Below are 17,127 nucleotides of genomic sequence, written 5' to 3' on the forward strand. Positions count from 1 at the left end.
ACACAGAACCATATAAAACACATTCAGATTATTTAAGCTGTTCTCCAGAAAAAACAGCCACTTGAGGGTTTGACTGTCTGCTAGAGTTTATTAATACCCACTTGGTGTATTTAACTCAAGGAACCTGTATATGCTTCAATAGGATGGTAGAGACCCAAAGTTCAGCAATTAGTCACCTAGTATTTTGCCTGTGTCTTTGCATTTTGTTAAAATAGTACAAAATATAAAATGGACCATGCATTGTCAGTAGCTTATTATAAATCAACTTGATGTCTACCCTTATTATAAAAGAAAGATAAATAACTTACACAAATAGACCCTTCATGATAGAGTTCAGATTTATTTTCAAAGGCTTGGCATTTTTTTTAAAACAAGGGTTAGCCTTTAAGCAATTAAATAATGCAGCAAAACTATAAGTTGCGGTTTGCTTATAAATGCTAACATAACACTGTTGGGAGTAGGCCATTTCAATTCCTTGATCATACAATGCTGCTATTTTCCCTTGATCTGAGTATTCAGAAAAAGTCACAAAATAAACAAATCCAAATATTCACAACTGAGACAAGATATTTAGTATATTTGTGTTTGTTGTCTTTTTATAAAGTCTAAAGAATATACACTAATTACATAGAAATATTTTCCCATTTTCTAACAGCACTAAGTTTCTTGGAACAGTAAAAGAAACATACATTTAAAGCAAATAAGAAACCATGATCTATTGCAGAATGCAAAAATGTTACTCTGAAAGCATCTTAAAAATTGCATTAACTTGCTACATTGTCGTTCCCTATTCTTCGTGATTGCCAGTCATGACATTGCAGTCTCAAAGAAATATCAATTTTATAATAAATATCCCCTCAATCAAGAGCAAGCTCATAATTTTGGAAAGGCATTCCACTCTGTGATACCTAGCACTCACTTCAAAAGTACAATTCTATCTGCAGTCTGGATTAATAACACCCAACAAAACAAAGAACACTCATGTGAATTTCACTTACATTTTCTAGTCCATAAGCATTCACACAGCAGTACCTTGAGATTTATTTCCAGAGCACACAGCAGGGATTTACTAAAGGTTGCATTTCTCCTGTATTTACGCACACATTTCTCACTGCCGTGTAGTACATTAGTTGGCAGAAATGCCACAATTACTTAAATATGGTGTTAAATTTTAAACTTTCGCTTCTTTGCACCTGACCAGCACTAACAGGCAAATTATAGTACCATCACTAAGGCACAAGTTGGGATAAATGTGCAAGTCAAAAGACGAAAGGAACATCAAATCTGACAAGCAAGAACTCAAATGCTTCTTCTGCCACCCACATTTCACTGTAGAAGTGGCACAATCATCCAGTCTTCAAGATGTTAACACCATTTATGATTTCACTACAAGTCTGGAGCTTTAAATGAAAACTGAAAAACTGAAAATGTCATACTTCTCATCACAACGACAGTATTTATCAGCTCAGATTCAACCGAAGGGCAAAGCACATAAATGAATTAGAAGCAGCTTACTGATTAATGGTAGACCACCGCCATCTCCTGCGTCTCCCAGAAAACAGTCATTTTTTTAACCATGCCAAGTGTAGCATATTTTCTACTTCAATAAAATAATGCAGTGCTAAAAATAACAGTTAAATTCAAAATGATTCTGAAATCTAATGAGATGCAGACTTTGCAAATTGAAATACTTTCACCTTTGATGGAAGATCAGAAAGCATTTCATCTTGTGATATTTTAACATCTTTTTTTAAAATCACATTGTTCTCCTTTTTGAAAATTCAACTCTTTATGGTTCTTCCAGCACCAGCCACCTGCCTACATCTTCCCAGGTGGCTATCATTTTAAATTTGACTGCGAATAGTGGACTAATGACTCACATGGGGTACTTCAGCCTAGCTGACCTTATTGACATCTGAACTCTACAGACATTTTTGTAATGGCCACGACTAAATGGCAATCAAATCAAATCAGTTTCCCCCTTCCAAGCCACACAGGTTCAAGGACAGCTTCTGCACTGCTATTAAAGGACCTCTTATACAATCAAGATGAATTCTGACCTCACAATTTCCTTCATGATAACTCTCGTATTTTATTATCTGTCTACACTTTCACTATAATTACAGCAACATATTCCACATTCTCTTTTGTTTTTCCCTTTTGTACCTCCTCAAATTTATAAATGGAATGATGTCTGGATGCAAGCAAACAAATCATTTCACTGGTGCACTTGATAATAATTAGCCAATTCCCAAAATTGTTTGTAAACATGGAAAACATTTGTTACCAAGCAACGGTCTGTATCAGCAACAGAAAAAGTTTCTTTAAAGAAGTATTTATGTACCACTGTGCAATAAACATGTCAATGCCCTGGAACAGAAAATGCTACAGAAAGTAGTGGATATAGCCGCTCCTTCACAGGTAAAGCCCTCTCCACCATTGAACGTATTTATAGGGAGCACTGTTGCAGGAAAGCAGCGTCCATCATCAGGGAACCCCACCACCCAGGTCATTCTCTCCTCTTGCTGCCACCATCAGGAAGCTGGTACAGGAGCCACAGGGCTCACACCACCAGGCTCAGGGACAGTTATTACCCCTCAGCCATCAGGCTTTTGAACCAGAGGGGATAACTTCACTTGTCCCATCACTGAACTGTTTCCACATCACTGAACTGTTTCCACAACCTATCAACTCACTTTCAAAGACTCTTCATCTCTTGTTTTCAATATCTATTGCTTATTTATTTATTATTATTTCATTCTTTTTGCACAATCCTGATGTGATGGAGACAGACGTGAGAGCACAGCAGAACATCTGGAAAACTTCTGAAATGTCTGCTTTGCTACCGCTGCTACTGTGTGGTAACCAGAATCTCTGGAGCTGAAGGCCTCGAAATCCTCGGCTTTGCGTGTTTCAGCAACCAGGGAGAGGTCGAAGGCGCTCAGGAGGCTGTATCGGAGAAGCTGCTTGGAAGCTTGGAGTTTTCGGATGGATGGACTCAAGGTCAGCTGCTTCCAAAGTATCAGCAAGTTGACGGTGCCTGGAGGTTTAAGGCAGGGAATTTCTCCCTTTTGCCGCCTGCTATCGGGTACTTGGGAGTCAATCAACTCGAGACCTTGAGACTTTTTTTTTTAAACTGTGCCTATGGTCTGCTCTTTATCAAATTATGGTATTGCTTTGCACTGCTGTAACTATATGTTATAATTATGTGGTTTTAGACCATAAGACCGTAAGACAAAGGAGCAGAAGTCAGCCATTCGGCCCATCGAATCTGCTGCACCATTTGATCATGAGCCGATCCATTCTCCCATTTAGTTCCACTCCCCCGTCTTCTCACCATAACCTTTGATGCCCTGGCTACTCAGGTACCTATCAATCACTGTCTTAAATACACCCAATGACTTGGCCTCCACGGCTGCCCATGGCAACAAATTCCATAGAGTCACCACCCTCTGACTAAAAAAATTTCTTCGCATTTCTGTACTGAATGGGCGCCCTTCAATCCTTAAGTCATGCCCTCTCGTACTAAACTCCCCCATCATGGGAAACAACTTTGCCACATCCACTCTGTCCATGCCTTTCAACATTCAAAATGTTTCTATGAGGTCTCCCCTCATTCTTCTAAACTCCAAGGAATACAGTCCAAGAGTGGACAAACGTTCCTCATATGTTAACCCTCTCATTCCTAGAATCATTCTAGTGAATCTTCTCTGTACCCTCTCCAACGGCAGCACATCCTTTCTTAAATAAGGAGACCAAAACTGCCCACAGTATTCCAAGTGAGGTCTCACCAGCACCTTATAGAGCCTCAACATCACATCCCTGCTCCTATACTCTATTCCTCTAGAAATGAATGCCAACATTGCAATCACCTTCTTCAACACCGACTCAACCTGGAGGTTAACCTTAAGGGTATCCTGTACGAGGACTCCCAAGTCCCGTTGCACCTCAGAACTTTGAATTCTTTCTCCGTTTAAATAATAGTCTGCCCGTTTATTTCTTCTGCCAAAGTGCATAACCATACACTTTCCAACATTGTATTTCATTTGCCACTTCTTTGCCCATTCTTCCAATGCATCCAAGTCTCTCTGCAGACTCCCCATTTCCTCAGCACTACCGGCCCCTCCACCTATCTTCATATCGTCAGCAAACTTAGCCACAAAGCCACCTATTCCATAATCCAAATCGTTGATGTACAATGTAAAAAGAATCGGCCCCAACACGGACCCCTGTGTAACACCACTGGTAACCGGCAGCCAACCAGAATAAGACACTTATTCCCACTCTCTGTTTCCTGCCTATCAGCCAATGCTCTCTCCACGTATGTAACTTTCCCGTAATTCCATGGGCTCTTATCTTGTTAAGTAGCCTCATGTGTGGCACCTTCTCAAAGGCCTTCTGAAAATCCAAATATACAACATCCACCTCATCTCCCTTGTCTAGCCTACTGGTAATTTCCTCAAAAAATTGTAATAGGTTTGTCAGGAAGGATTTTCCTTTAAGGAATCCATGCTGAGTTCTGCCTATCTTGTCATATGCCTCCAGGTACTCTGTAACCTCATTCTTGACAATCGACTCCAACAACTTCCCAACCACTGATGTCAAGCTAACAGGTCTATAATTTCCTTTTTGCTTCCTTGCCCCCCTTCTTAAATAGCAGAGTGACTTTTGCAATCTTCCAGTCCTCCGGAACCATGCCAGAATCTATCGACTTTTGAAAGATCATCGCTAATGCCTCCGCAATCTCCACAGCTACTTCCTTCAGAACGCGCGAGCGCATTCCATCTGATCCAGGAGATTTATCTACCTTTAGACTATTCAGCTTCCGGAGTACTTCCTCTGTCGTAATTGTGACTGCGCACACTTCTCTTCTCTACCACCCTTGAGTGCTCGGTATACTGCTGATGTCTTCCTCAGTGAAGATTGATGCAAAATACTCATTCAGTTACTCTGCCATCTCCTTATCTCCCATTACAATTTCTCCAGCATCATTTTCTATCGGTCCTATATCTACTCTCACCTGTCTTTTACTCTTTATATACTTGAAAAAGCTTTTAATATCCTCTTTGATATTATTTGCTAGCTCCCTTTCAGAGTTTATCTTTTCCCTCTTAATGACCTTCTTAGTTTCCTTTTGTAAACTTTCAAAAACTTCCCAATCCTCTGTCTTCCCATTAATTTTTGCTTCCTTGTATGCCCTCTCCTTTGCTTTAACTTTGGCTTTGACTTCTCTTGTCAACCACGGTTACATCCTTTTTCCATTGGAAAATTTCTTCTTTTTTGGAATATACCTGTTTTGCACCTTCCTCACTTCTCGCATAAACTCCAGCCACTGTTGCCCTGCCGTCTTTCCCACCAGTGTTCCTTTCCAGTCAACTTTGGCCAGTTCCTCTCTCATGCCACTGTAATCTCCTTTACTCCACTGAAATACCGACACATCAGATTTCGGCTTCTCTTTTTCAAATTTCAGTGAACTCAATCATGTTATGATCACTGCCTCCTGAGGGTTCCTTCACCTCAATCTCTCTAATCACCTCCGGTTCATTACACAATACCCAATCCAGTACAGCCGATCCCCTAGTGGGCTCAACAACAAGCTGTTCTAAAAAGCCATCTCGCAGACATTGTACAAATTCTCTCGAGATCCAGTGCCGACCCGATTTTCCCAAAACACTCGCATGTTAAAATCCCCCACAATTATCATAACACTGCCCTTCTGACAAGCCTTTTCTATTTCCTGTTGCAATTTGTAGTCTATATCACTGCAGCTGTTTGAAGGCCTATAAATAACTGCCATCAGGGTCCTTTTACCCCTGCGATTTCTTAGCTCAACCCATAAAGATTCGGCACCTTCCGATCCTATATCACCTCTTTCTAATGATTTAGTATCATTTCTTACCAATAAAGCCAAGCCTCACTCTCTGCCTACCTTCCTATCCTTCCGATACACCGTGTGTCCTTGGACGTTCAGCTCTCAGAGACATGCATCCTTTAGCCACGTCTCAGTGACAGCCACAATATCATACCTGCCAATCTGTAGCTGTACGACAAGATCATCCACCTTATTCCTTATGCTGTGTGCATTTAAGTATAACACCTGAAGACCAGTATTTAGTACTTTTTGCTTTGATTTCACTGCAACTTTATTGCACTGCAACTCATCCCAATGGCTACAAATTTGCCCCATCACCTGCCTGTCTTTCCTGACATCTTTACTGCTTACTCTTGTTGTCAGTATTAGTCTTTGGTCTGTCTTGTTTTCTGTGATATCACTCCAGAGAAACATTGTATCATTTCTTAATGCATGTATGCATTTCTAAATGACAATAAAAGAGGACTGAGTGTTTTCATAATCTAAAAAAAAAATTGCATAATTTTTGTCATTTGAACAATGGTTGAATGCCCAAGTTGGTGCGGTCTTTCATTGATTCTGTTATGACTATTATTCTATTATGGATTAATTGAGTATGCCCACAAGAAATTGAATCTCAGATTTGGTAATATATGGTGACATAGTTGTACTTTGAACTTTATGACTTTTTGAAAATACTATTAATAAAAAATTACATAATGTAAGAAACAGGAGCGGCACCTGGCCTGTTGAGGCTGCACCACATAAATATATGGCTTTCTTTATATTTATTGTTTCATGCAGTTTATACATTCATAGTACTGTTCAATAAGATCATGGCTGATCTGGCTGAGATCAGATCCACCTACTTGATTTTTCCTCCCACAGTCCTCAATACCCCTGCTATGCAGAAAAACTATCTCATTTCAATATATTTAATGAGGATCCTCTACTGCTTCCCTGGGCAGATAATTCAACACATTCACTACTCTCTAGGGAAAGCTGTTTCTTTTCATCTCCGTCCTGATACCTTTTCCTCCAAATCTTCAAGCTATGTGTCCTAGTTCTAGTCCTTGTTGAAACAACTTTCTTGCCTCTATATGATCTATCCCTTTCATAGTTATTTGTTCCTTTTTAGATCCTCTCATGCTCTTGAATTCCAATGATTATAGTTGAAGACCCTCCCCATAAGCTAACCCCCTCATATCCAGAATCAACTTGCTGACCCTCCTTTGCACAACCTCCAAAGCCAGTATATTTTTCTTCAAGTAAGGAGACATTAACTGCTTGCAATAATTGAGGTGTGGCCTCACGAGTACCTTGTACAGTTGTAGCATTACCTCCATGCTCTTAACTTCAATCCCTCTTGCAATGAAGGTCAACATTCCATTTGCCTCTTAGATAACCTTTTGCACCTGCAGTCCAACCTTTTGTGATCCATGCACAGGTACCTCAGCACAACAGCATGCTTCAATCTTTCACTATTTAAATAATCTGATCTATTTTTCCTTCGAAAGTGAACAACCTTGCATTTATCAACATTGTACTTCAACTGCCAAATCCCGGCCCATTCACTTAATCTATCTCTCTGCAGACTCCCCATTTCCTTTACACAATTTGCTTTTTCACTCAATTTAGTGCCATCAGGAAACTTAGATATGCTATATTTCATTCTCTCTTCCAAATCGCTAATGTACATTGAGAAGTTGCAAGCCCAACACTGACCCCTGCAGCACTCCACTCACCACTGACTGCCAACTGTCCTCTCAGCCTTCTATTGAGTAATCAATGCTCTATCCATGCGAATACATCACCCCCACTTCATACATCCACATTAGTCTTTTACGTGGTACCTTATGAAATGTCTTCTGGAGATCCAAGTATGCAAAAATCGACCTGTTCCCCTTTATCCACTGCACTCCTTATATCCTTATAGGAATCCAGTACATTTGTCAACAGGACCTGCTCTTCGTGAACCCATACAGTGTTTGCCAATTGGAACCACTTCTATCCGGATGCCTCACTGTGTCTTCCTTAACTATAGCTTCAACCATTTCCCGACTACAGATGTTAAACTTACTCGCTCACCTTTTGCCTGCATCCATTTTTTTTAAAAAGTAATATGACATTCACTGTCTTTCAATTTGCTAAGACCTGCCCAGAGCCCAGAGAATTTTGGTAAATTATAACAAATACATCTGCTATAGCTTCCTCTTTTCCTTTTAGTACCCTGGGATGCATCCCATCAGTACCAAAGGACTTCTCCATCTTTAACTAGCTTGCTCATTGTTGTAGCGTGGATGAAATCATCGGAGAGACAGAGTCACTGGTAGATACAAAGCAGCTTCTTTATTCGACACAAGGTACAGCAGGCATCTACGGACGGAGACGCTTTCAGTAGAAAGGTCTGCTAGCCCAATGTGGGCTCGATATTTATATGCTAAACGCAAAGGCAATCACTACTTAAAAAGTTATAGACAATGCTTCCTTTTGAAGCTACATACAAAACATCACACCTAACTTCATCCTTTCCTTCCGACGCCAACATGTCTGGGTTGGTATCCACAGCCTTTAGGATTTATTTGGTATTTTACGTGCAAACATATACCCCCAGATCCCTCTGCTCCTCCACACTATCAAGTATCCTGCCATTTACTTTGTACTCTACCTTGGAGTTTGTCCTTCCAAAGTGTACCACCTCACACTTCTCCGGGTTGAACTCCATCTGCCACTTCTCAGCCCACTTCTGCATCCTATCAATGTCTCTCTGCAATCTTTGACAATCCTCTACACTATCTACAACCCACCAACCTTTGTGTCGTCTGCAAGCTTGCCAACCCACCCTTCTACCCCCACATCCAGGTCGTTAATAAAAATCACGAAAAGTAGAGGTCCCAGAACAGATCCTTGTGGGACACGACTAGGCACAATCCTCCAATCTGAATGTACTCCCTCCACCACGACCCTCTGCCTTCTGCAGGCAAGCCAATTCTGAATCCACCTGGCCAAACTTCCCTGGATCCCATGCCTTCTGACTTTCTGAATAAGCCTACCGTGTGGAACCTTGTCAAATGCCTTACTAAAATCCATATAGATCACATCCACCGTACTACCCTCATCTATATGCCTGGTCACCTCCTCAAAGAACTCTATCAGGCTTGTTAGACACAATCTGCCCTTCACAAAGCCATGCTGACTGTCCCTGATCAGACCATGATTCTCTAAATGCCCACAGATCCTATCTCTAAGAATCTTTTCCAACAGCTTTCCCACCACAGACGTAAGGCTCACTGGTCTATAATTACCTGGACTATCCCTACTACCTTTTTTGAACAAGGGTACAACACTCGCCTCCCTCCAATCCACCGGTACCATTCCTGTGGACAATGAGGACATAAAGATCCTAGCCAGAGGATCAGCAAACTCTTCCCTCGCCTCGTGGAGCAGCCTGGGGAATATTCCGTTAGGTCCCAGGGACTTGTCCGTCCTAATGTATTTTAACAGCTCCGACACCTCCTCTCCCTTAATATCAACATGCTCCGGAACATCAACCTCACTCATATCGTCCTCACCATCATCAAGTTCCCTCTCATTGGTGAATACCGAAGAGAAGTATTCATTGAGACCTCACTCACTTCCACAGCCTCCAGGCACATATAGAGAAACTAAATCAATGCTACCTGTTAGGGAGGGCCACATGCTCATCATAGATCAGTACAGATTGCAGAATTTATTGAATTTTAACTTCAGAAATGAACTTTATTCATATCATTTATTAAAAACTATAATTACGTTCATTGTGTCATCCAGTTTATACATTCATACTACTGTCAAGTCCATACATTCGCTGTGTCATCCAGTAGTATTCTTTGTACACAACACCAATGTCACTCACGTGGCATTTGTATAATACACCTTGAAGTGTTCAACTGGCTCTGATGATGTTCCATATGACAACCCCTGACCACCTCTCATCATCCAATGACTGCAGGACCTTAGATTGCTGCCTTTTCCCATAAAGCCTTTGTGTTGGCTGCCCAAGCTTCAGTGTGTCCAAGGTGCTCCTGCAGGCTGGAATGGGCCAGGTAACAGCATTCACTTATAAATATCTCATTGCACTAGAAGGACAATGTGTTTCACACAGGCTGAAGTACATCTTTCACTGAGTTGATGATCTTCCTAAAGCATATGATGTTTGTTCTGTTACGCATCCCAGGACACAACCTGTCAATCAGAATGTGCTCTGCTATGCACCTGCTCAAGATGAATCTCAACATGGATCTTGTATCTTCATCCAGGTCTTCTTTACAAATACACACTCCACAAAGAGGTGAGCAATTGGTCTCAGCTTCATCACAGCTGTCTGGTGGACAGCATTTGCATGAAGTGAGATGACAATTTTGCAGGAGGAACCTGACAGGTGTGGAGCTCCTCTCACTGCAAGCCAAGCAAGGTCTTGAAGCCTTTTAGCAAGTTCTAGCATCTAGGCATTGAAACAAATGTCTTTAGAGTCTGATTGGAAAATGATAACAAAGGGCCCATTCTGTTCTTTTCTTCCAGGGCCTATAGTTGTTAGGATGCTTTTCTCAAGGAGAAGGACAGGTGTGCAACAAATACCCATTAAATGGAGCACTATGCAGAAAAGAACAGGCCCATCCATTGCAACACAGAGAACAGGTTAAAATTCAGCATATAGGACACTTGGTGTTTGTACACATTGATTCAACACATAGCTTGATGCAGTTACACACAAACAGGTCATCGGGTCATTGGCACTGTTGGGTACACCTTATAGTCCACTCTGGAAGCATCTGCGTTGTGACAATGAGCTACACTTTGATCCCCAGATGAAATCCAAGATAACTTGGGTGATATCCATGGCAGAACAGGAAGGCATAGGGCAAACCTGCACCAAAGCACCCTTCCCCTTGCTGAACAGGTTCTTGCCTTCCATCTAGAGGAAGAATCCTGAAGGAATTCCACAGGGAACCTTCAGGCTGCCAGACTTGACCATGAAGGGAACGGAGGGCTGGTCAGGCCACTTGCCATAGAATGTGCCTTCACTCTTTCTGTAGCTGACTCTGGCCCTAGGTCTGTTCAAACTGGTTGAAAATGCTATCAATCCACGTATAGATCTGAGCAGAAGTCAGAAATGTTTTTATGTCCTGGGGGACTTAAAAACACCAGGGTAATAAAAACATGGAGTGTGAACATAAGTTTTCATAGGTATTGGAAAACACTATACAATTAGCTCATTTAAGTGAACTGTCAAGTCGAAATAAGTTGGCATATAATAAAAATATCCTTGAAGGATAATTTTTGGTATTTTACCAGTGATGAAGCCAAACTACTACCAAGCAAAAGATAAAATTATTTTAATGTGGAGATAAGTACAAAACACAAGTCAAGTGAATATTTCACAGCTTAAATTGCCGTTCAGTGATTTTTACATTAATATATTTGAGTATTGAGTACATCAGGGAAAGTGCAAAATAAAACTGATGTACCTTTGAAAAACAATGGTCACCTACAAGAATTTTCTCCGGACCACAGCAAAATAAAATCCACAAATCTGTTGCAGGAGGATGTAATGAGCAACGTAATTATTATTAAGCACATATATCTGCTTACATAACTACTTCCCACATTACTTTTATGGCATTATGATATTTGATTCAAGTAGTACTATATAACCTTATTTTAACAGCATCATAAAGTAACCAGGTATTTCTTTCTACATGTATCAGGAGTGTACACTCTCCACAAGCTTCTTCTAAAGTTGTACTGACTGTGCAAATGCGGTTAACTCTGTTTCTGCTGTTAATCCAGTGCATAAACACGTGACTATTTTGGATAATTACAGGATTGATGAAGCTTTGATCCACGAACTTACTGCAGCATAGGCCAATTATTTCTGAAGGCATTGTAGGCCTCTTCGACATTCAATTCTACTGCTATCTGTTGGGAAAGAAAAGAAATGGTCATCTCTGTGCATTGAAGAAAGTTTATAGATTTTTAACAGTAAACAACTTTTTTTAAGCTGGATAACAACTTTCTCCTTCACAACCATTTTTGAATATTGGAAAGATAGAACATTTACTCAATAATAGTTTAAACCCAACTAATTCTTGAATTGACTTAAATATTGCGCAAGTTAATCAAGAACATTTGGGCTATGGTGAGCATGAGAATACGTTTTCTCCAAAGTAGCACACTTTGTATCATGTACTAAAAACAATACAGTAAAAATCAGTTTTTAATAACATGATTTGTTTCATAAATGTTTCTACATTTGATTAAAAAAAATTGAAGAATTCAACATGATGCAACATCAGGGCAAGGCAAATGGTATGTCCTCAGAGAAAGTTAAACAAATATTCAAATGAAATATTGCAACATATGCTATATGGCAATGATATAAATATGAAATACTAATCTCCATCACCAACATAAAACAATTGGGCTTGATGAACAGAATCTGGTTAATTGCTCAGTCACACCAGGGACACTAATCTGATTTGGATCTGGGACCAGCTGAGCTGACTGCCCAGAGAAGAAAGACCTCCCACTGGCAAGCAGGAATTCTGCCTTTGGCGCCAGATCCAGAGACTCCGGTGTGACCTTTTGTCTGTTTGCTGAAATAAAGGGCATTTCTAAATGTGATTTAAAAATAAATGTAAAAACACCTTAAAGCATGCAAATTAGAAACATTAAGTAAATAAAGCATTGTTTCCACCAGCCCACTTTCTCACCCCAAGTCAATGACCACATTCAAATGAAGGGAATTGTGCGACTTATGCTGGAGTGTAAACTGCATTGGGTCCCTCACCTTAGCAAATTGGCATCTGACCATCAGTTTATCACTAACTTCAACATGCAGAACACAAGCTCCACAAAGACAAAACAGTTTACAGTATTCCACAGAACTTCTAAACTGAGGTAAGTACAATCCTGCTTACTGAAGATAGTGCAAGGGTTTAAGAGATAATTAACCATACTAACTTTTCCACATCTCAAGTCAAGACTTAGGAGTGAAATTTGAATGCCTATATTGGAATCTTGCCTTAAAGCATGCTTGACCACTACATATTAATTACAACACCTCATAGATCATCAGTAATTGACAGAGTGATCAAGCTGCACAGACTAACTACATCAATTCGTTCATTTTGGTGCCTGTGGTTCAAGTACTTTGATACTTTATTGTCGCCAAACAATTGATACTAGAACATACAATCATCACAGCGATATTTGATTCTGCGCTTCCCATTCCCTGGATTACAAATATTAAAAATATTAAAAATAGTAAAAATTAGTAAATATTAAAAATTTTAAATATAAATCATAAATAGAAAATAGAAAAATGGAAAGTAAGGTAGTGCAAAAAAAAACCGAGAGGCAGGTCCGGATATTTGGAGGGTACAGCCCAGATCTGGGTCAGGATTCGTTCAGCAGTTTTATCACAGTTGGAAAGAAGCTGTTCCCAAATCTGGCCATACGAGTCTCCAAGCTCCTGAGCCTTCTCCTGGAGGGAAGATGGACGAAAAGTGTGTTGGCTGGGTAGGTCGTGTCCCTGATTATCCTGGCAGCACTGCTCCGACAGTGTGCGGTGTAAAGTGAGTCCACAGATGGAAGATTGGTTTGTGTGATGTGCTGCGCTGTGTTCACAATCTTCTGCAGCTTCTTTTGGTCTTGGACAGGACAACTTCCATACCAGGTTGTGATGCACCCAGAAGAATGCTTTCTACTGTGCATCTATAAAAATTAGTGAGGATTTTAGGAGACAGGCCAAATTTCTTTAGTTTTCTCAGGAAGTAAAGGAGCTGGTGGACCTTCTTGGCAGTGAACTCTGCTTGATTGGACCAAGCTGGGTCATTTGTGATATTGACCCCAAGGAACTTAAAACTTTTGACCTGTTCCACTTGCGCACCACCGATGTAAATTGGGTCATGCGGTCTGCTACTCCTTCTGAAGTCAACAACCAATTCCTTCGTCTTGCTGGCACTGAGGGATAGGTTACTGTCTTCGCACCATGCCACCAGATTCTTAATTTCCTCTCTGTACTCAAACTCATCATTACCCGAGATACGGCCTACAATTGTTCTGTCATCAGCAAACTTATATATTGAGTTTGATGGAAACTTGGCTACACAATCATGGGTGTACAGTGAGTACAGCAGGGGGCTGAGTACTCAGCCTTGTGGGGCACAAGGAGTGATTGTAGAGGAGAGCTTGCCCCCTATTTTTACAGCCTGGGTCCTGCCTGTGAGGAAGTTGGAGATCCAGCTGCAGACCTGAGTGCTAAGGCCCAAGTTCCAGAGCTTAGGAACCAGTTTATTTGGAATGATGGAATAGGTCATTAGTTTTCAAATCACAAACAAAAGAAAATCTGCAGATACTGAAAATCTGAGCAAAACACACACAAAATGCTAGAGGAACTCAGCAGGCCAGGCAGCATCTATGGAAAAAAGTACAGTAGATGTTTTGGGCTGAAATGCCAACTGTACTTTTTTCCATAGATACTGCCTAGCCCGAGTTCCTCCAGTATTTTGTGTGTGTTGCTTTAGTTTTAATCAGACCCATTTCTAGTACATTATTGCAAAGCCTTTTTACAATCCATAGTTTCCTTCACTCTTTAATGCTGTTAATTACCCTCTCCATAAGTTACTACATTCCAAGAAATAAAGTCCCTATAATTCAGGCCCGAGTTCACACAGTATTTATTTAATAATTCAAATAGAAACATAGAAACATAGAAAATAGGTGCAGGAGTAGGCCATTCGGCCCTTCGAGCCTGCACCGCCATTTATTATGATCATGGCTGATCATCCAACTCAGAACCCCGCCCCAGCCTTCCCTCCATACCCCCTGACCCCCGTAGCCACAAGGGCCATATCTAACTCCCTCTTAAATATAGTCAATGAACTAGCCTCAACTGTTTCCTGGGGCAGAGAATTCCACAGATTCACCACTCTCTGTGTGAAGAAGTTTTTCCTAATCTCGGTCCTAAAAGGCTTCCCCTCTATCCTCAAACTGTGGCCCCTCGTTTTGGACTTCCCCAACATCGGGAACAATCTTCCTGTATCTAGCCTGTCCAATCCCTTTAGGATCTTATACGTTTCAATCAGATCCCCCCTCAATCTTCTAAATTCCAACGAGTACAAGCCCAGTTCATCCAGTCTTTCTTCATATGAAAGTCCTGCCATCCCAGGAATCAATCTGGTGAACCCTCCTTGTACTCCCTCTAAGGCAAGGATGTCTTTCCTCAGATTAGGGGACCAAAACTGCACACAATACTCCAGGTGTGGTCTCACCAAGGCCTTGTACAACTGCAGTAGTACCTCCCTGCTCCTGTACTCGAATCCTCTCGCTATAAATGCCAGCATACCATTCGCCTTTTTCACCGCCTGCTGTACCTGCATGCCCGCTTTCAATGACTGGTGTATAATGACACCCAGGTCTCATTGCACCTCCCCTTTTCCTAATCGGCCACCATTCAGATAATAATCTGTTTTTCTATTTTTGCCACCAAAGTAGATAACTTCACATTTATCCACATTAAATTGCATCTGCCATGAATTTGCCCACTCACCCAACCTATCCAAGTCACCCTGCATCCTCTTAGCATCCTCCTCACAGCTAACACTGCCACCCAGCTTCGTGTCATCCGCAAACTTGGAGATGCTGCATTCAATTCCGTCATCCAAGTCATTAATATATATTGTAAACAACTGGGGTCCCAGCACTGAGCCTTGCGGTACCCCACTAGTCACCGCCTGCCATTCCGAAAAGGTCCCGTTTATTCCCACTCTTTCCTTCCTGTCTGCTAACCAATTTTCCACCCACACCAATACCTTACCCCCAATACCGTGTGCTTTAAGTCTGCACACTAATCTCCTGTGTGGGACCTTGTCAAAAGCCTTTTGAAAATCCAAATATACCACATCCACTGGTTCTCCCCTATCCACTCTACTAGTTACATCGTCAAAAAATTCTATGGGATTCGTCAGACATGATTTTCCTTTCACAAATCCATGCAGACTTTGTCCGATCATTTCACCGCTTTCCAAATGTGCTGTTATCACATCCTTGATAACTGACTCCAGCAGTTTCCCCACCACCGACGTTAGGCTAACCGGTCTATAATTCCCCGGTTTCTCTCTCCCTCCTTTTTTAAAAAGTGGAGTTACATTAGCCACCCTCCAATCCTCAGGAACTAGTCCAGAATCTAACGAGTTTTGAAAAATTATCACTAATGCATCCACTATTTCTTGGGCTACTTCCTTAAGCACTCTAGGATGCAGAGCATCTGGCCCTGGGGATTTATCTGCCTTCAATCCCTTCAATTTACCTAACACCACTTTCCTACTAACATATATTTCGCTCAGTTCCTCCATCTCACTGGACCCTCTGTCCCCTACTATTTCTGGAAGATTATTTATGTCCTCCTTAGTGAAGACAGAACCAAAGTAATTATTCAATTGGTCTGCCATGTCCTTGCTCCCCATAATCAATTCATCTGTTTCTGTCTGCAGGGGACCTACATTTGTCTTTACCAGTCTTTTCCTTTTTACATATCTATAAAAGCTTTTGCAGTCCATTTTTATGTTCTCTGCCAGTTTTCTCTCATAATCTTTTTTCCCCTTCCTAATTAAGCCCTTTGTCCTCCTCTGCTGAACTCTGAATTTCTCCCAGTCCTCAGGTGAGCCACTTTCTCTGGCTAATTTGTATGCTTCTTCTTTGGAATTGATACTATCCCTAATTTCTCTTGTCAGCCACGGGTGCACTACCTTCCTTGATTTATTCTTTTGCCAAACTGGGATGAACAATTGTTGTAGTTCATCCATGCAACCTTTAAATACTTGCCATTGCATATTCACCGACAATCCATTAAGTGTCATTTGCCAGTCTATTTTTGCTAATTCACGTCTCATACCTTCAAAGTTACCCCTCCTTTAGTTCAGAATCTTTGTTTCTGAATTAACTATGTCACTCTCCATCTTAATGAAGAATTCCACCATATTATGGTCACTCTTACCCAAGGGGCCTCTCACGACAAGATCGCTAATTAACCCTTCCTCATTGCTCAAAACCCAGTCCAGAATAGCCTGCTCTCTAGTTGGTTCTTCGACATGTTGGTTCAACAAACCATCCCGTATACATTCCAAGAAATCCTCTTCCTCAGCACCTTTACCAATTTGGTTCACCCAATCTACATGTAGATTGAAGTCACCCATTATAACTGCTGTTCCTTTATTGCACACATTTCTAATTTC

At 41.1% G+C, this 17,127-nt stretch overlaps 1 protein-coding gene across 1 annotated transcript in view; it reads right to left on the minus strand.

Annotated features, from left to right (window-relative positions):
* fntb (farnesyltransferase, CAAX box, beta) overlaps positions 1–17,127 on the minus strand; it is a 101,314-nt gene that overhangs the window by 59,430 nt on the left and 24,757 nt on the right. The window contains exon 2 of the mRNA XM_063051739.1: positions 11,745–11,809. Coding sequence (XP_062907809.1) covers positions 11,745–11,809 — 65 coding nt within the window. The remainder of the gene's footprint in view (positions 1–11,744; positions 11,810–17,127) is intronic.

This window comes from Mobula hypostoma, chromosome 1, assembly GCF_963921235.1.
Source record: "Mobula hypostoma chromosome 1, sMobHyp1.1, whole genome shotgun sequence".
Classification (NCBI taxonomy): Eukaryota; Metazoa; Chordata; class Chondrichthyes; order Myliobatiformes; family Myliobatidae; genus Mobula; species Mobula hypostoma.